This window comes from Quercus suber, unplaced genomic scaffold (assembly GCF_002906115.3).
Source record: "Quercus suber isolate HL8 unplaced genomic scaffold, Cork oak 2.0 scaffold_21, whole genome shotgun sequence".
NCBI lineage: Eukaryota > Viridiplantae > Streptophyta > Magnoliopsida > Fagales > Fagaceae > Quercus > Quercus suber.
The window spans coordinates 1691295-1711899 of NW_027069486.1; the positions used below are offsets into that span (position 1 = coordinate 1691295).

At 38.2% G+C, this 20605-nt stretch overlaps 1 protein-coding gene across 1 annotated transcript; it reads left to right on the forward strand.

Annotated features, from left to right (window-relative positions):
- Positions 1-1165: 1165 nt before the first annotated feature.
- LOC111985197 (uncharacterized) lies at positions 1166-4952 on the forward strand. The gene is made up of 6 exons (XM_024016848.2): positions 1166-2176; positions 2320-2666; positions 2778-3162; positions 3307-3625; positions 3682-4073; positions 4305-4952. The coding sequence occupies exons 1-6, from the start codon at positions 1166-1168 to the stop codon at positions 4950-4952; spliced, it is 3102 nt and encodes a 1033-aa protein (XP_023872616.2).
- Positions 4953-20605: the final 15653 nt, after the last annotated feature.

Below are 20605 nucleotides of genomic sequence, written 5' to 3' on the forward strand. Positions count from 1 at the left end.
AAAAAAAAAAAAAAAAAAAAAAAAAAGACCACATTTTACTACAATCACTAGCCAATGCATTATTAATATTGGAGTAGCCAATGATGAGCCTTCTAAATTCATAGGCATGATTAAATTCTCCAAGGTTTTGCTGTAGCCCTAGAAGCACTGCGTGCACATTTACTCCTGAGCAACGGAGGGAACAATGGGTTGAGTGGGAACATCTTGGGCCAACACCTGTGACTAATAACAGTGATGGATTTGCAGCAACCAGGATTGACTAAACTAAATTTACCCCTGGAAAGTGTTCCATAAATCTCATCAACACACCGATTAATGCTTGAAAGTGATGACCAACATTTTGCAACGTCTTTTTCCCAATTCCAGTCTGATAGTCCTAGGAAAGGTAATTTCCCTAGCAAATAGAGCTTGCTCACAGTGATCTGATTTGCTCCCACAGGTGAAGGTGCAGGTCCTCTATTAGGATCATTACTGTGTAGTGAAGAGTGGGTTATGTTAGACATTGTGATTCAATACCGTGTCTGTGGTATGTTTTACTGTTGTATGAGGCTTGTAAGTGACTATAGTTAGTGGTAAGTGACTATAGTTAGTGAGGCTGGGTTAATAGGACCTGAGTTGGGTTAGTAGCAGTTGTGGCAGAGTAGTGTGAGCTAGAGAGTTAGTTGAAACCATGTATATAAAGGCATGTGTACGAGGGAAGCGGGGAACAACTTTGACTAATGAATATTCTATTCTTTTCTATCTCAGTTTCTCTATCTTTTCTATTTCTTTCTTTCTTTAATCCCTTGTTTCCCGTATCTTGCTCAGGAGGACTAGCTGTCCTCTAAATCAGTTACTATTCCTTCAGCCATTGATATTTCTTGCAATTTGGTATCAGAGCAGGCTTTCTTGATCAACCATGGCAGAGATGCATGCTACCGCAGCGACCAATGAAGCTATTGCATCACTTCGAACCACAACGGATCATCATACGAAGGAATTCCAGGAGATGCGAATTGTACAGGAAATTCACACAAGAACTCTGAATGAGATGAGTCAACAGTTGAATATGGTGTTATAGAAATTAAGTTCTTTTGATCAAGGCTCCCAAGGATTTCAGTCTTAAAGAACTGGTGAGAATTTGAATCCTAATTCTGGTTCTACGTTAGTACCTGTATCTCGCACCATGAAATTGGAATTTCCAAGATTCTTTGGAGAAGATCCTATGAGTTGGGTCTATAAAGCTAATCAGTATTTCAGATACTACAATACCCCTATTGGAGAAAATTTGATGTTAGCTTCATTTCACATGGAAGGTGAGGCCCTAATTTGGTTCCAAGAAGGTGAAGAAATAGGGGTGTTTCATGATTGGAATTCTTTAACTCAAGCTTTGCATGTGAGGTTTGGTACCACTGCATATGATGACCCCATGGAGACACTAACAAGATTGAGGCTAACTTCTACTGTGGCAGTATATAAGGCCCAATTTAAAGTTTTATCAAACAGGATCAAAGGCTTATCAGCTTCACACAAATTGAGTTGCTTTCTCAGTGGGTTGAAGGTTGAGATTAGACTTCCTGTACGTATGCTCAATCCTCAGTCACTGAATGAGGCTTTTGGATTGTCCAAGATTCAAGAGGAATACAATTGGATCTGTAGAAAGAATTTCAAGAATCAATTGGAACCAGGTAAGCCCTCAATTCTTGCTCCACCTCCTAAAGTACCAACCTTGACAGATAACAAGAATAATAGGCTACCACTTAAAAGAATCTCACCTGCTCAAATGGAGGAAAGAAAGAAAAAGGGTTTATGTTACAATTGTGATGAGAAATGGGGTCCAGGTCATAAGTGTAAAAATGTTATGCTTTTCCTTCTTGATTGGGTAGAATTTATGCCTAATGCTAATTCAGATGTGCACATTACTGACTTAGATGATAGTAGTGGTAGTTATGTGTCCGAAGAGTCCTTAAGTTGTCAAGATAATAGTGTTGAGGAGGCTGGTATTGCACTTTATGCTTTAAGTGGTACTCCTACTTCTGGGACTATGAGGGTGAAGGGTAGAGTTAAGTGTAAATCTGTGGTGATTTTGATAGATTCAGGCAGCACTCATAACTTTGTTGACCCCTCACCGTTTTCTCAATTGCATATTCCTTTGGATAGTACACAAATCTTGGAGGTTAAGGTTGCTAATGGTGAGGTACTTAAAACTCATGGCTTATGCAAGGATGTTCCTATGAATTTGCAGGGTCATCAATTCTTGGTTCAGTTGCATGTTCTGCCTATGGGGGGGTGTGATGTGATCTTAGGCACTAGTGGTTGAGTACCCTTGGAGTAATTCAGTGGGACTTCAAGCTGCTTACCATGTGCTTCCTATATGATCAGAGGACTGTAATACTTCATGGTTTGAAAGGGGCAGAAGATACTCTCATTCAAGATGGCCTTCATTTCTTGAAGGAATCGGTTAAAAGAGGCTTAGTTTTGCAGATTTCTAATTCCAGTAGTTCTGCAGAGGGGGCTGTTCAAGTGCCTGCAGAAGGGGTTGCTTCTGTTCCTACTCAAGTTGCTGCCTTGCTTAAGGAGTTTGAGGCAGTCTTTGCTACTCCTGTTGGTTTACCTCCCATTAGAGGGCATGAGCATCAAATTCAGCTCAAGGAGGGTGTTCAAGCTATCTGCCAAAGACCATACAGGTACCCCTTTTATCAAAAGAATGAAATTGAGAAAATAGTTAAGGACTTGCTGTCTGTGGGTTCAATTAGACATAGTTGAAGTCCATTTGCAGTACCTATTCTGTTGGTAAGGAAGGCTGATGGGTCATGGAGGATGTGCATTGACTATAGAGCTTTGAATCAAGAAACTATTAAGGACAAGTACCCTATTCCAGTCATTGATGAGTTGTTGGATGAGTTGGGTGGGGCTTATGTGTTTTCTAAGTTGGATTTGAGGTCTGGTTACCATCAAATCAGAATGAGGGAGGAGGATATACCCAAAACTTCTTTTAGGACACATGAGGGGCATTATGAATTCTTGGTTATGCCTTTTGGCTTAACCAATGCCCCCTCCACCTTCCAATCCTTGATGAATGCTATCTTTAGGCCTTTTTTGAGGAAGTTTGTCCTTGTTTTCTTTGATGATATATTGATTTACAGCAAGACCTTATCTGATCACCTTGGACATCTTAGGGTGGTTTGAGAAACATTAGCCAAGCACCAGCTCTTTGCTAAATAGTCTAAATGCACCTTTGCTTGTGATGAGGTGAAGTACCTAGGACACCTTATTTCTGGTGAGGGAGTTAGAACTGACCCTAAGAAGACTGCTGCGATGTAACAGTGGCCAATTCCTAAAGATGTTAAAGCCTTAAGGGGGTTCCTTGGTTTGACTGGGTATTATAGGAAGTTTGTGAAGGGGTATGGCCAAATTGCTGCTCCTTTAACTGCTCTTTTGAAGAAGGATTCATTTGTTTGGACCTCTGAAGCTACCACTGCTTTTCAAAGGCTTAAGGAGGCTGTTTCTTGTCCTCTATTATTGGCCTTGCCTGATTTTAACAAAACCTTCATTGTGGAGTGTGATGCTTCTGGGTTAGGCCTTGGAGCTATTTTGATGCAAGATCACAGGCCTATTGCTTATCATAGCCAAGCCTTGAAGGGTAGTAAGCTCTCTCTCTCTCCACTTATGAGAAGGAGCTCCTTGCTTTGGTGGTGGCAGTAAAGAAGTGGAGACCTTACCTGTTGGGAAGACCTTTCATTATCAAGACAAACCGCCATAGTCTTAAATATCTGTTGGAACAAAGGGTGGGTACCCCAGCTCAACAAAAGTGGATTTCTAAGCTTTTAGGGTATGCTTTCATTGTGGAATACAAACAGGTAAGGGAGAATGTGGTGGCGGATGCCCTGTCTATGAGACAATGTGCTGCTTTTAATTCTGATTTGGTTGTTCCTGGTTCTAATTTGGCTCAGTCTGAAGCATTGGTCCTTACTGCCAATGATACATGTCATTCTGATGCTTATGATTCTTCTCAAGGCACTTTATGTATTATTTCATTCCCTACTCCTTTTTGGCTGTCTACTCTGAAAAACAGCTATGATTATGATCCCAAGGTTAAAGCAATTTTGCAGAATATTCAGTCAGGTTCCACTAGTTCTCCAGGGTTTACTTTCTGCAATGGGCTGCTATTTTACAAAGGTAGATTGTATTTGGGAGACTCTAATTAGGATTTGAAGACTGTGGTGTTGCAACAGGTGCATGACAGCCCTTTGGGGGGTCATTCTGGTTACCTCAAGACCTTGCATAGGCTTTAGAAGGATTTTTATTGGGCTGGGTTGAGGCAGGATCTGAAACAGTATGTCAAAGAATGTGATACATGTCAGAAACTTAAGCATGAAACGTGTTTTCCTACTGGTTTGTTGCAACCTCTGCCCATTCCTGAGAAACCATGGTTGGATGTGAGCATGGACTTTGTTGAAGGTTTGCCGAAGTCCCATTTGAAGTTTGTGGTGTTTGTAGTTGTGGATAGACTCACCAAATACACTCATTTTATGGCTCTTTCCCACCCTTACACTGCTGCCAAGGTTGCTAATCTTTATCTGCACTTTGTGTTCAAGTTGCATGGAATGCCATCTACCATTGTTAGTGATAGAGATCCGGTATTTACCTCTCTTTTTTGGAAAGAATTGATGAAGTTACAAGGTGTTAAGTTGGCCATGTCCTCAGCTTATCACCCTCAGTCTGATGGCCAAATTGAGGTGGTGAACAAAAGCTTGGAGCATTACCTAAGGGCCTTTGCAGCTGATAGGCCTAGTACTTGGGTGGAGTGGCTGCCCTTAGCAGAATTCTGGTTTAATACCAACTTCCATACTTCAATTAAGATGATACCTTTTGAAGCTTTGTATGGATATTCTTCCCCAAGGGTTCTAGACTATGTGCCTGGTACTACAAGAGTTGATGCAGTGGATTTGATGTTAAGGGACAGACAGTAGATTCTAGCCTTGCTCAAACAGAACTTGTGTGCTGCTCAGGAACGTATGAGATGGTTTGCCAATCAAAAAAGGGTGGAAAGGTCCTTTGCTGTGGGGGACTGGGTATACCTAAGATTGCAGCCTTATAAGCAGACTTCAGTGCACAATAAGAGGCTTGGTAAGTTTGCCCCAAGGTATTATGGGCCATTTAAGGTCCTTTAGAAGGTTGAGGAGGTTTCATACAAATTAGATTTGCTTATTGGTTCCTTGATCCACCCTGTGTTCCATGTGTCCAACCTTAAGGCTAAAGTGGGCAATCAAGTGGTGCATAGACCAACTTTACCTGCTGTAAATGATAATTTGGTGCTTACTCCTGAACCTGTGATGATTTTAGACAGGAAATCAATCAAGCTAAGGAGCAGGATTGTGACTCAAGTGCTAGTGCAGTGGCAAGGTGAAAGCAAAGACGATGCTACCTAGGAAGTATTGTATGACTTGCACAACAGGTTCCCTCACCTTGTGGGCAAGGTGCTTTAAGGGGGGAGAAATTGTTAAGATCATTACTGTGTAGTGAAGAGTGGGTTATGTTAGACATTATGATTCAATACCGTGTCTGTGGTATGTTTTACTGTTGTATGAGGCTTGTAAGTGACTATAGTTAGTGGTAAGTGACTATAGTTAGTGAGGCTGGGTTAATAGGACCTGAGTTGGGTTAGTAGCAATTGTGGCAGAGTAGTGTGAGCTGGAGAGTTAGTTGAAACCATGTATATAAAGGCACGTGTATGAGGGAAGAGGGGAACAACTTTGACTAATGAATATCCTATTCTTTTCTATTTCTTTCTTTCTTTAATCCCTTGTTTCCCGTATCTTGCTCAGGAGGACCAGCTGTCCTCTAAATCAGTTACTATTCCTTTAGCCATTGATATTTCTTGCATCCTCTAACTCCAGACCCAGTTAAACAAACGTTTTTAAGTGTTGAATGAAAAGCTGGGTTAAAAGGAAACAATTTAGGCAAGCAATGGTCACTGACCAAAGTGATGGCTTTACAACAAGTAGGGCCAAAGAAGTTAACTCTACCATTAAAGAGTGAATTCATAACGTCTGTAAGACACCCTGGTGCACCTGAAAGAGATGACTAGCATTCCTATATGTCTTGATTCCCCGATAAAATCCCTGGTAAAGCGGCCTTACTCACGGTGATTCCGGAGACCTGTCCGTTTCCTTTAGATTGTTGACCGCAATAGTTATTGAGCAAAGGAGCAAAGATGGGATTGGAGGGGAACAAATTAGACAAGCAATTTCCCTCAATCTTTGAGATGGCTTTGCAACAAGAGGAGCCTATAATGCTGAATTGGCCATTGACAAGTGAACCAAAAACTTGAGTAAGACACCCTAGTATGTCTGCAAGAGATGACAAGCATTGCCCATTTGCCCCTGAAAGTCACTTAGCTCCAAGGTTTGGGAACAATCTAGTTATTTGTGGCAACAATCCAGATATTTTTCGACAATCTCGGTATTTGTGACAATCCAAGAATTTGAGTCAATTCAGGTGTTTGTGGCAACTGAGCTAGCCCTGTAGGAACCAACACTGCCAAACATGCATATATTAACATGAGAGCAATCCTTTGTGATTTATATGCCACGGTAGTTATCAAAAAGGATAAACTTGTAGTATGTGTGACTATTGGTTTATCAATGGTATTGGAGAACTCTTGAGGCTAATGGAAGCGAGAGGATGTGGATTTATAGTACTTACCAAAGACATTAAACCTAAAACCTGTTTAAGTGTCATTGATGCATTAGTTTAATACATCAAAATCCGTTCTATTAATGCCATCAATGCTATAAAAATTTCATTAAGATCACCATAAGTTATATTTCATTGATGTTGGTCATTTTTCCCAAAGATGTTCTTGAAAATAATGAATTTGATAATAACAATAATAATAGGCCTGAAGGGGTCATTTGGTATAAAGATCAAGGATTTTGAATAAAACTTCCATGGTTGTTGCTACTTTTCATATTAACCAAACACAAAATAGTTGTCAACTTCTCGTTTACAATATCCACGATTTTGTGTACATACTATATATAACTCACAGTATCTAATCAGTTAAAAAAAAAAAATCTCATAGGATAAATACACCTCAAAAAGAGAAAGATAGAAACATTTTAATAAATATATTATAAGTTTTTCGATCCTTTTCTATTATTATAGTATATAAATCTTTTAACCCAACCTGCATGCGTACTACCCAAAATATATTAATCAAATTTGTGTAAAAATTTTGACTGATGAATTACATTTTTTAACCCAACGTACACACTATTGAATTACAATTTTTTTCTATATTCTTAATAAGCGTGTCAAATTTCATGCTAATTTGATGTTATTTACTATTCGACCCATAAACTCCTTTTTAATGCATAATTTTAATATAAAAATTTGGACTTAAATTTTGAATATTTAATAGATTAACGAGCTATTGATCTCTGATCATTTTAAAATTTTAAAGGCGTGGAGATTATACAGTAAGAGAGATGCTATGTTCACAACATTTTTACAATAAATCACAGGTGGTTAGTTGTTAATGGTTCAAATTTGAAACTAACACTAAGATTACTTTTTTGCTTCAACAATAACAACTAGTAACAACTTGCCACTTAGGATTTGTTGTAAAAATGTTGTGGACATATAATTTCTCACACAGTAAACATGTAATTCAACAGTAGATTTAGTGAAATTCAAATAAAAAAAAAACATTTTAACTGTTGTAACATTACTTAAAACCACACTAAGTGTAACTTGACAAATTATGCCAATAATAATAATAAGAACAGATATATTAAATTTATCTTTAATTAGTAGAATTTAGGCACTAGAGAAGTACAAAAAAAAAAAAAAAAAAAAAAAAAAAAAAAAAAAAAAAAAAAAAAAAAAAAAAAAAAAATCAAAATAACTTTAAGCTTTATAATAAAAAAGATATACTTTAAATTATTTGATATCAAAACAAAAACATATATGTATATATAAATATATATATATATATGTATGTATGTATATATATATATACACAAATACGTATGAATTGTTTTTATAGAAAAATTACATACAGTAAACATGTAATTCAACAATAGATTTAAGGTGTGTTTGTTTGAAGGTGAAATAGGGTGGATGAAAAACTTTGGAGAGAAAATGGGAAAGAAAACTTTTTTAGAGTGTATTTGGTTGGGTGGAGAGGAAGGAAAATAAATGGTGAGACCCAGGTGTTTTTTTCCCGGGCCCACCAAAACGTTCTCTTCAAAATGGAGAGAAAACTAAAGGGAGAAATTGGGCATCTTTTTTTGACAAAAATTCCCATATACAATTGCACCTTCACCCACGTTGCTTTTCTTCACACTTTTTTTTTTTTTAGATGTGATTATTTTTTTTTTTGGTGGACGTGATTTTTTTTTTTAATAAATTTAGGCGATTGATTTTTCTTTATCACTTTTTTGGATTTTAACTAGGCATCGTTTTTTAATAAGGGTATATGCATAAATTTATACAAACTCACTTTTTCTATCTCTCCATTTTTCCACTCTCAACGAAACAAAAAAGATGGAAATTAAATTTTTTTCTATTCTCCCACTTTTCCACCCCTCCAACCAAACGGACCCTTAGTGAAATTCACATTCAAAAAAAACATTTTGACTATTGTAACATTACTTAAAGGCACATTAGGTGTAACTTGACAAATTATGCCAATAATAATAATAAGAACAGATATATTAAATTTATCTTTAATTAGTGGAACTTAGGCACTAGAGAAGTACAAAAAAGAAAAAAAGAAAAAAAAGAAGAACTAAACTAAACTAAGCATCAGTACAAAATTCGTGTATGTTCAATTAATTTAAATATTTGCTATATACTACTTATTACTTATGGGATTGTGACCCTCTTTAAATGAATCAAAATAACTTTAAGCTTTATAATAAAAAAAGATATACTTTAAAAATATAGTTTTATATATTGTTAGGGACATATTTATACAATTGGCTAATCTTTTCACAAAACGCACTTTACTTGTAATTGGGTAGATCTAGAACGAGTTTAGTACTTCAAAAAACAAGTGTTCAAGTTAAGTATTGAAGCCATACAAGTCTGACTAAGAAACAAGTGAAGGAAGTGCTATTCATTAAATCTTGGCAGAATCATTTCTATCGAGATTTAATGTTAAAGCTCGACACAAGCTGTATCTGTCGTGAATTACGAAATCAAACTTTTCAAATCTGATTACACCCATATTCCTATGTATTTGTGTGGGGTTTCTTTCTCTCAACCCTAGACATATATAAAGATTATTTTAAGGGCCATCAAAAGGTGATGCAAGAACAATACATGCATTGTGTGACTGGAAGCAGAAATTCCTCTAGTTCATCATTCTCTCTGTAAAAGCTACTAAATCTTTACACCAAGGGTTTTGTGACCAAGGAGCTTCTTGATCTTCATTGTTGATGAATTGAAGAACATTGCAACCAACAATCTTCTTCAAGTTGGTGAGTTAGTCACGTACTGGGATTCGTGCATTGAACGGAGAGATTGCCGCTACAATACAAGTCCAATTGGATATTGGGGTAAGGATTCAACTGTAGGTTGGTATTTTAGGATAGGCCAAAGTGTTTGGTAAGATTCCTTATACTTGTAATTGCTTGTGAATGATAATAGTGGATTCTCAGGAGTGGTGACCTTAAATTCACCCGGAGGTGTTTTGTTTTATTGATTTTCCCCATTCGTAAATAAATCACCTATGTCAAGTTTATTTTCCACTGCATTTAGTTATTTGGTGATTTATTTGTGCTACCACACCATCACATGTAATTTGACTAATTAATTAACTTGGGCAGTTAATTAATTTGCAAGGAGTCAATTCATTTTAACCCAACATATATAGAAATATAAATTATTTGATATCAAAACAAACACACACACACACACACACACACACACATATATGCATGTGTGTGTGTGTGTGAATGTATATATATATATATAGAAATACTTATGTTTTTATAGAAAAATTACACACACACACACTTGTTTTTTAAGGGAAAGGAGGGTGTTTGGTACTTGACTGAAAATTTGTGGCTCGTCACTGCATATGCATATTGTATTACGAGAAAATTTCAACTCAAAATTCATAGGACACAGTATTCAACTTTTTTAATTTTATTTTTTATCTTACATTTATTTTTTACATATATAGTTATAATAATATTTGAAAATTTGTGACCTATAATCCATAATGACTGTTTTTTAGTTTCAAGCCAAGACACCACCTGATTTTTTTTATGGGTAGGCATAATTGAGCTCAAGTCCCTTTTTACAATATAAGACTTTATCATGGAAAATAACCAAAACATGTTGTTATACTTATTTTTTATTTTGATATTGCACAGCCTCATTTTGTGAAATATCCAATAGACTGAAACCATGTGAAAAGTTTTCAAATACAAACACATTTTTTGATTTCAAAATTTTATTTATATGGTCAAAAGGCTCATAACTAGGTCTTGATAAATTACTAGGTTACCCAACTCACAACCAAATATACGTTATTTGTTTGTTCACTTTTCTTTAGTTGTATTTAACTTTCAGTAATTCAACAGTTGAAAAGCAAGAGGAAACCAAAGTTACCAATACTTTTCTCAAGATCATTTCAAATTTTTTTATTGAAATGAAATGTTGTGGTGTTGTCTTAATTTAAATATGCTATTTCCGTATCACCATTTTTCTTTTTCTGTAACTAAATGACCCCAAAATTGTAGCATAAATTAGAACGAAAATGTAAATTCCAAAAAATGAACTTTTCACGATATTTTAAGCATATATTTTAAGCTACAATGCCGTTTTACGTAACACATTATAAAAGAGAGTAAATCACTTAAATAAATGCAACTCGAAATAAATTCATTCCAATAACGACGTGCACACAATGGTTGAAATGCCAACAAGAATTTTATTGATGAATTGAAAATTCTAAAAACAACAAACTAGGAAACATTGGTCTCAATTAAACTCCAAAAAAAGAAAAGAAAAGACCACATTTTACTACAATCACTAGCCAATGCATTATTAATATTGCACTAGCCAATGATGCGCCTGTCTGAATTCATATGCATGATTAAATTCTCCAAGGTTTTGCTACAGCCTTAGAAGCATTGCGTGTACATTTACTCCTGAGCAACAGAAGGAAGAATGGGTTGAGTGGGAACATCTTGGGCCAACACTTGTGACTAATAACAGTGATGGATTTGCAGCAACTAGGACCGACCAAACTAAATTTACCCCTGGAAAGTGTTCCATAAATCTCATCAACACACTGATTAACGCTTGAAAGTGATGACCAGCATTTTGCAATGTCTTTTTCCCAACTCCCGTCTGATATATAGTCCTAGGAAAGGTAATTTTCCTGGCAAATAGAGCTTGCTCACAGTGATCTGATCTGCTCTCATAGGTGAAGGTGCAGGTCCTTCGACTCTAGAGCCAGTTAACAAACGTTTTTAAGTGTTGAATGAAAAGCTGGGTTAAAAGGGAACAATTTAGGCAAGCAATGGTCATTGACCAAAGTGATGGCTTTACAACAAGTAGAGCCAAAGAAGTTAACTCTGCCATTAAAGAGTGAATTCGTAACATCTGTCAGACACCCTGGTACACCCGAAAGAGATGACCAGCATTCCTGTATGTCTTGAAGGTGCATCGTGGTCTCATTTGGAACCCCTTGAAGATGCATTGTGGCCTTGAAGGTAGCAATGTGATCACATGGATCACGTGTTCCATCATATGAGTCCAACGCAGGCATCTTGAACTTGAAAGGTAGGGGATGACTGCTGATGGACATTATGAAAAGGGAATCAGCTTGATGAACTAAGTCATCTAAGTGATTCGTCCTTCTCATATTTTCCTTCATCTCGTCCATGGCTCTCCTCATCTGATTCATCACCTTTTCCAAGTGTGGCACTCTTCGTGAAACGGTACCCCTTGAGTGATTCTCACGCTCAACATTTTCTCATTCTCTAGCTTCTTGACTTTGAGCTTGCCCTTCCACACACTACTCATGACGTTGCCTTCTTTGATTGATCTCTCGAGTTAACTCCTAATTTTGATGGGTTAACTCTGCCATGGCGGCTGCCATGGACTGTATTTGTTGGACAGAAAGCGGTTGCACAATAGGTGCAGACTATTGAGCGTGATTGGGGTGGCTGGAAGCGTTTCCACACTCCTGGTGGCCTAGACAAGTGGCCATTGACCTTATCTGGACCATGCAACCTTTGGTCATAGAAAGATAAATTGCAAAACATAGATTTCCCCACAGATGACACCAACTGATGATGCATAGAAAAATTATGCACACTTGTTTTTTAAGGGAAAGGAGGGTGTTTGGTACTTGACAGAAAATTTATGGCTCGTCACTGCATATGCATATTGTATTACGAGAAAATTTCAACTCACAATTCATAGGACACAATATTCAACTTTTTTTATTTTATTTTTTATCATACATTTATTTTTTATATATATAGTTATAATAATATTTCAAAATTTGTGACCAATAATCCATAATAACTGTTTTTTAGTTTCTAGCCAAGACACTACGTGATTTTTTTTTTTTTGGGTAGGAATAATTTGAACCCAAGTCCCTTATTTTACAATATAAGACTTTATCATTGAAAATAACCAAAACATGTTGTTATACTTATTTTTTATTTTGATACTCCACAGCCTCATTTTGTGAAATATCCAATAGACTGAAACCATGCGAAAAGTTTCCAAATACAAACACATTTTCTTGATTTCAAAATTTTATTTATATAGTCAAAAGGCTCATAACTAGGTCTTGATAAATTACTAGGTTACCCAACTCACATCCAAATATACATTATTTGTTTGTTCACTTTTCCTTAGTTGTATTTAACTTTCAGTAATTCAATTGTTGAAAATCAAGAGGAAACCAAAGTTACAAATACTTATATCAAGATCATTTCAATTGTTTTTTTTTATTGAAATTAAATATTATGGTGTTGTCTTAATTTAAATATGCTATTTCTGTATCACCATTTTTCTTTTTTTGTGACCAGATGACCCCAAAATTAGCATAAATTAGAATGAAAATGTAAATTCCAAAAAATGAACTTATCACGATATTTTAAGCATATATTTAAAGCTACAATGCCTTTTTGCATAACACATTATAAAAGAGAGTAAATCACTTAAATAAATGCAACTTGAATTAAATTCATTCCAAGAACGACGTGCACGCAATGGCTTAAATGCCAACAAGAATTTTATTGATGAATTGAAAATTCTAAAAACAACACACTAGGAAGCATTAGTCTCAATTAGACTCCCAAAAAAAAAAAAGACCCATTTTACTACAATCACTGGCCAATGCATTATTAATATTGCAGTAGCCAATGATGAGACTGTTTGAATTCATAGGCACAATCAAATTCTCCAAGGTTTTGGGGCAGCCCTAGAAGCATTGTGTGCACATTTACTCTTGAGCAACGGAGGGAATAGTGGGTTGAGTGGGAACATCTTGGGCCAACACTTGTGACTAATAACTGTGATGGATTTGCAGCAAGCAGGACCGACCAAACTAAATTCACCCCTAGAAAGTGTTCCATAAATCTCATCAACACACCGATTAATGCTTGAAAGTGATGACCAGCATTTTGCAACGTCTTTTTCCCAATTCCCGTCCGATAGTCCAAGGAAAGGTAATTTCCCTGGCAAATAGAGCTTGCTCACAGCGATCTGATCTGCTCCCAGAGGTGAAGGTGCAGGTCCCTCAACTCCAGAGCCAGTTAAACAAACATTTTTAAGTGTTGAATGAAAAGTTGGGTTAAAAGGGAACAATTTAGGCAAGCAATGGTCATTGACCAAAGTGATGGCTTTACAACAAGTAGGGCCAAAGAAGTTAACTTTTCCATTAAAGAGTGAATTCATAACATCTGTCAGACACCCTGGTACACCCGAAAGAGATGACCAGCATTCCTGTATGTCTTGATTCCACGATAAAATCCCTGGTAAAGCGGCCTTACTCGCGGTGATTCCAGAGCCCTGTTCGTTTCCTTTAGATTGTTGATCGCAAGAGTTATTGAGCAAAGGAGCAAAGATGGGATTGGAGGGGAACAAATTAGACAAGCAATTTCCCTCAATCTCCGAGATGGCTTTGCAACAAGAGGAACCTATAATGCTGAATTGGCCATTGACAAGTGAACCAAAAACTTGAGTAAGACACCCTGGTATGTCTACAAGAGATGACAAGCACTGCCCATTTGCCCCTGAAATTCCCCCATTTCCAAGGTTTGGGAACAATCGAGGTATTTGTGGCAACAATCCAGATATTTCTGACAATCTTGGTATTTGTGACAATCTAGGTATTTGAGGCAATCCAGGTGTTTGTGGCAACTGAGCTAGCCCTGTAGGAACCAACACTGCCAAACACGCATATATTAACATGAGAGCAATCCTTTGTGATTTATATGCCATGGTAGTTATCAAAAAGGATAAACTTGTAGTATGTGTGACTACTGGTTTATCAATGGTATTGGAGGACTCTTGGGGCAAATGGAAGCGAGAGGATGTAGATTTATAGTACTTACAAAAGACATAAAAACTGAAACCTGTTTAAGTGTCATTGATGCATTAGTTTAATACATCAAAATCCGTTCAATACCATTAATGCTAGAAAGCTTTCATTAATATCACGATAAGTTATACTGCATTGATGTTGGCCATTTTTCCCAAAGATGTTCTTGAAAATAATGAATTTAATAATAATAATAATAATAATAATAATAATAGACCTGAAGGGGTCTTTTGGTATAAAGATCAAGGATTTCGAATAAAACTTCCATGGTTATTGCTACTTTTCCTATTAACCAAAAGCAAAACAGTTGTCAACTTCTAATTTACAATATTCACGATTTTGTGCATATAATATATATAACTCACAGTGTCTTATCAGTTAAAAAAAAAAAATCTCACAGGACAAATACACCTCAAAAAGAGAAAAATAGAAACATTATAATAAATATATTATAAGTGTTTTGATCCTTTTCTATTATTAAAGTATAAAAATCTTTTAACCCAACCTGCATGCGTACTACCCAAAATATATTAATCAAATTTGTGTAAAAATTTTGACTGATGAATTACATTTTTTAACCCAACATACACATTATTGAATTACATTTTTTTTCTATATTTTTAATACGCATGTCAAATTTCATGTGAATCTGATGTTATTTACTATTCAGGCCATAAACTCCTTTTTAATGCATAATTTTAATAGGAAAATTTGGACTTAAATTTTGAACATTTAATAGATTAACGAGCTATTGATCTCTGATCATTTTCAAATTTTAAAGGCATGGAGGTTATACAGTAAACATGTAATTCAACAATAGATTTAGTGAAATTCAGATTAAAAAAAAAAAAAATTAACTATTGTCACATTACTTGAAGCCACACTAGGTGTAACTTGACAAATTATGCCAATAATAATAATAATAATAGCAGATATATTAAATTTATCTTTAATTAGTAGAATTTAGGCACTAGAGAAGTACCCGCACAAAAAGAAAAAAAAAAAAAAAAACTAAACGAAATTAAGCATTAGTACAAAATTTGTGAATGTTAAATTAATTTAAATATTTGCTATATACTACTTATTACTTATTGGATTGTAACCCTCTTTAAATGAATTGTAGGGATCAGGTTTGAGCACTTCTAGTAGTTGAGAGAGTGGACCCAAGCCCAGCTAGCCTTGCAATGAATTTATAGAGAGCGGGATCAAGAACTAGGCCCTAATGAGGGATGCAACGGCCATGCATGGTTGCTCGTGGATTTAAATGGTATGAACGTGGATTAAAATGAACAACGATGCCCCTCGGCTCTTCTCTCGGGAGCTTGCAGTTCTTATTACTTCTTTTGTGATTGGTTACAAGGGATTCCGGGAGAATTCAGGTTGCTACAGTGTTCTTTCCTCCAGCTTTCCCCCCTTTCAAGAGGCATTCCTTCCATTATATACTCCTCTCTCAATTGATCCTAGCCCTACACTTGTTGAGCAACCAGGCCACTACTTGAGTACCTGTTCCATCAGCCGTCTTCCCATTCCTCTTGTGGGTTGTAGCAACTAAGGCAGCACTGTTCTGGAGTCCCTTCCTCATTAATGCGACCAGGACGTTAGTTGTGGGCATTTAATGTGGAGGTGATAGTTCATCCTAGAATTGCTCCTCCACCATGCTTCCATTGCTGACGCGTGGTACTTGCTCTTTTCTCTTTAGATATTCAGGAAGACTCCCCTTGATGGTGTGTTGCCTGTTCACTTTATGGTCTCGGCTGTCTGAGGACAGAGTCGTCCTTGGCGTTGTTTCTTGGGCACCTGGGCTTCTTACATTCATCCTCAGACCCTAGATACATCCTTGGTGTGGGCCTTCGAGCTTGGTTACCCACAATAGCCCCTCAAAATCTTGCTGTCCGCATCCTCGGGTGGAGAGGAGGATTTTGACATCCTTGGGCCTATTCTGTGTCCAGTTGAGTCTTGTCCTCCGTCAGTGTTGGGGTCTTTTCATCTGCCCAAGGTGCGTTGCTGACACTTCGGGGTGAGTAATGTGTCCTTCATTAAATTCAGACGGCTCTGTGCTCCCCACGTTCAACAAGATGATGCCAATCTAACGGTAGGGACTCGCTTCGCATTTATGGGCGGGAAAACCCGCACGGCTCCTCGATTTGGGGTATAAATACCCATTCGAACTGCTTTTTCCCCTTTTTCATTCACAATCAAGAGTTCTTGCATGTATATCCTGAGTCCAGCTAAATTTTCACTTACATCTCCAATACAAAAAGCCTGTCCGAGGAGTTTCTCCTCATTTCTATAAGTTACTCTATCCCTCTCTGAGCTTTCTTCCTCTCTATTCCTCCTTCTCTTCTATCTGCTCTTTCTTAGTTCTCTTAGGCGTCACTTAGAATGGGTAGATTTAAGAAGTATGTCTACACTGAGGAGGCGATGGAGAAATTCATCGTCGACTATAAGATACCTAATAACGTGGGCTTGAAGTATTGTGAGGAAGGGGAGTGGCTCATTCGGAGGAAGGAGGGCGAGGTGGTGATTCCCATCATCGCCTTCCTTGAAGGTGGCATGAGAATCCCCATGGGGCCAATGATGAGGGGCTACCTTACGTACTTCCGGCTAGCCCCCACCCAGTGCGCCATCAACGTTTTCAAAATTATGGGTTGTGTGGACGCCCTGAACGAGAAGATAGGGCTAAGGTTGATCCATCATGACGTAAAATGGTGTTACAACCTTCAGCACCTAAAGGGCAAGTCGTACTACATGAAGACAAGGGACGATAGGGTCTGGCTTATCCAGTGCGTCCTTGAGTCCAACAAAGGGCTGAACAAGGATTTTCTCATCGTGTCCGGAGAGTGGCACGATGGCCTTCATTGCCTAACGACGGAGGGAACACCAGGTGGGGCAGTGGGAGTAGGAGGGGTTTAAGTGTTTTTTATTTTTATTTATTTTTTATTTTTTATTTTTTTTTTACTATTGGGGCAATTTGCTCCGTTTGGTTACTAACATGGATGTGTCTTCTTTCTGCAGACCCGCACGCCTACGAGCGTCACTTCAGCTTGATCAACAGGGAGGATTTGCAGATAGTGCTAAGGGCGGCGGTTTTCGAGAACGAAGTCGACCATCAAGTTAGAGCCACTCACAAAATCTTGGGATACACCTTGATTCAAAAATCATTTGCTGCTCCGAAGCACGTGATCAGGGCAAAAGACCCTCGTTTGCCGAAAATCACTGTAACCGAGCACGGGTTCCTGTTCCCCGAAGAGCCCTCCACTCCAGAAGGCATCACATCAGTAGGCTCCTTTTCCTCCCACAGATTCGTAGAGGCCACAGAAGAAAACCTAGAGAGGGAAGAGGAAGTTGTTGATTTTGGCCCTGCCGAGGACGAGTTTGACGTATTTGGTCAAGTCCACCAATCCGAGGACCCTCCTAGAGACTTGGGTGACCCTCGTCTGACCGAAGCGGACTTCCTCTCGTCAGAAATCTCTTATCGGCCTGAGATGGGTTACAAGAAGAAACCCCAATCCAATCTATATGACCTGATCGAAGGCCAACCGAGGAAGTCCCAGCCGAAGCTTCCACCTCCTCATCCTCTCAAGACTCAGCCTGCCCAGACCAGGTCGGCCTCTGCCCAATCCAGGCTTCCTCCTCCTCCACCTCAAACAAGTCTGCCGTCCAGGCTCGAGCCCACTGATTCTAAGCAGAAAAAGGATAAGGGTAAAAGGCTTATTAGGGACAAGTCTAGGTCCACGCAGGAGGGGGACGACACTCGACAGCCCTCAAAACAGCTGAAGATAAGCTCCCAAGGCCAGGATAGACAGGTCAATACCTAGCCCGAGGCTCAGGCTTTCCACCCCAATGCTCCATGGGGAGCCTCTGAGGGATGACTCCTCCCTCAGGGATTTTAGAGAGGGCGAAGGTGCGCATGTGGCCGACGCACTAGAGAGGTGCTTGTTACTTCCTGCGAACATGGCCGAGCTGGAGACTTTAAGGAGCAAGCAGGTCTTCCTCAGCCTTAAGCGATACTTAGGAATGGTAAGACCCTCAACACTTATGATTTTTCTGACCTCAGTTTTTATTCCTTTTTCTGAGTTTGGCTTATTGTGAATTCGTTTTGATTAGCAGGCCGTCCAAGTTACCTTTAGGTTGGAGGGGGTGGCCAACGACCAAGGAAAGGCCCTGGATGCAGAGCATGAGAAACACATAAAGGCCGTTCGGATCCTCAAGATCTCCGAGGCTGACCTCGCCACGGCCCGGGAGGAGCTAAAGGCATTGACTAGGGCTCGAGACAGCACAGTGTCAGGCCTCTCTGGTACCCAGAAGCAGGCCTAAGATCAGACGAGTCGTCTGGGTGAGGCAGAGGAGCAGCTAAAGATCGCAAAGGAGCTGGTTACTGACCTGACAAGTAAGTTGGCTACTGTTGAGGGGGTCAGAAATGCGGTTGAATGGGCCAAAGACGAAGTTCTGAGGGCTAAGGCTGAGGCGGACTTCGGTAGGGATGAGGCCCAGGCTTCTAAAGAGGAAGCTGAGGAGGCAGCTTATGCCGCAGGGGTAGCCGAGACAGAAGTTGCCTTCAAAGCTCGAGTCCCTGGGGTATGCAGGTGTTACTGTTCACAGGTTTGGAACGAGGCCCTTAAACAAGTCGGGGTGGAGGCCTCGTCCGACCTGTGGAAGGCGGAGAGTGTGTACTACCCCTTGCCATTTATGAGGTTGCCCCCGATAGCTCTGAGGTTGAGGTGGCCGTTGAGACGGCTGGTGCTACTTCAGGGGAGGGAGCCTCGGTTGTTGGACTTGCTGGCGAGCCTATTAAAGGGGGTGATCCTCCTGGGGTGGTTGAATCAAGTAAAGGCCCAAACGAGGAAGCACCCCAGGACGTTACAAATCCCTCCTCTGATTCCCAAGCCTCTTTCGCCAAGGAGGCAGCTATCCTAGCCGTGTCTCTGATATTGGGAATATATATATATATATATATATATTTGATTAAAGTATTTATAATAATAAAGAAAAATAATATAACTTTACATGTATGATGTGTAAATTTTTATATTATTTAATAAGTACAAATAAATTATTTCTTATATATTATGTAATAAGAGTAAATTTATATAAACTACATTTTTTATCCTTTCACATTTATTCTCAACCAAACAAAAGAGTTTTCCATCCTTCCCACGTTTTCATCCCTTCAACCAAGCACATAGAAGAGAAAACTAATTTTTTTCCACTCATCCAATTAAATGTGAAACATTCTTATGTACTTCCGGAGTATAATGAAATAGTGCATCATTCTCTCATATTCATGATAGACTCCATTATAAATTTAATGAGTGGACCTCACTATGAATGTGAGAGGAGGGAGTACCATTCTTTATATTCCGAAAGTACTATTTTTCATGCTCTAAGAGTACTTAAGAATTACTCATTAAATGAACCCTTGTTCCATCAAAATGAGGTCTTAGCAAAAGAGAAGTTAGAGCATCACCAACAGTTTATTTAAATTTTTGTACTGTTTGGAAAGTGAACAGTGATATTTAGCTTTTACCTACTTACTTTTTCAAATACACTTTCCAATAGATTCTCTATCATTTTCTCCATCTCATTTAAATATTATTTCTTCATTCATTCTTTATTCTTTTTCTAACAACTACATATCTTCCAACATTTTTTTTTTATTCAATAGTTGATTATTATAATAGAATAAAACATTTGAAGTGTGAACAGTAAACACTACAGTGTTCTCTATTTGTAGAGAAGTACTGTAGCAATTCTAATCTAAAAAATGGAGATGGAGAAGCTGTTAGAATGGGTTTTTAGGGTGTTTTCTCTCTAAAATTGGTTTTAAAGAAGCCATTGGAGATGCTTTTAGGAGCTACTATAGTTTCACCCAACTGGGAAACCAAGTTGACACCCTCTTAACCATTCTTTCTTAAAAAAATTAAAAATTAAAAATTAAAATACGTCATGACCTATGTAAAAACAAAATACATCATGGCCTACCCTTCTTTTTTCTGATAGGAGGGCCTACCCGTCAAGAGAGGAATACGTACATCATGG

What these genes read in the sequence shown, in the direction of transcription:
- LOC111985197 (XM_024016848.2), top strand. Translation starts at nt 1,166, where the DNA reads ATGAAATTGGAATTTCCAAGATTCTTTGGAGAAGATCCTATGAGTTGG. An exon ending in TTAAGGTTGCTAATGGTGAG is followed by an intron (nt 2,177 to 2,319) that starts GTACTTAAAACT and finishes GGAGTAATTCAG; the next exon opens with TGGGACTTCAAGCTGCTTAC. An exon ending in TAGCCAAGCCTTGAAGGGTA is followed by an intron (nt 3,626 to 3,681) that starts GTAAGCTCTCTC and finishes TGGTGGTGGCAG; the next exon opens with TAAAGAAGTGGAGACCTTAC.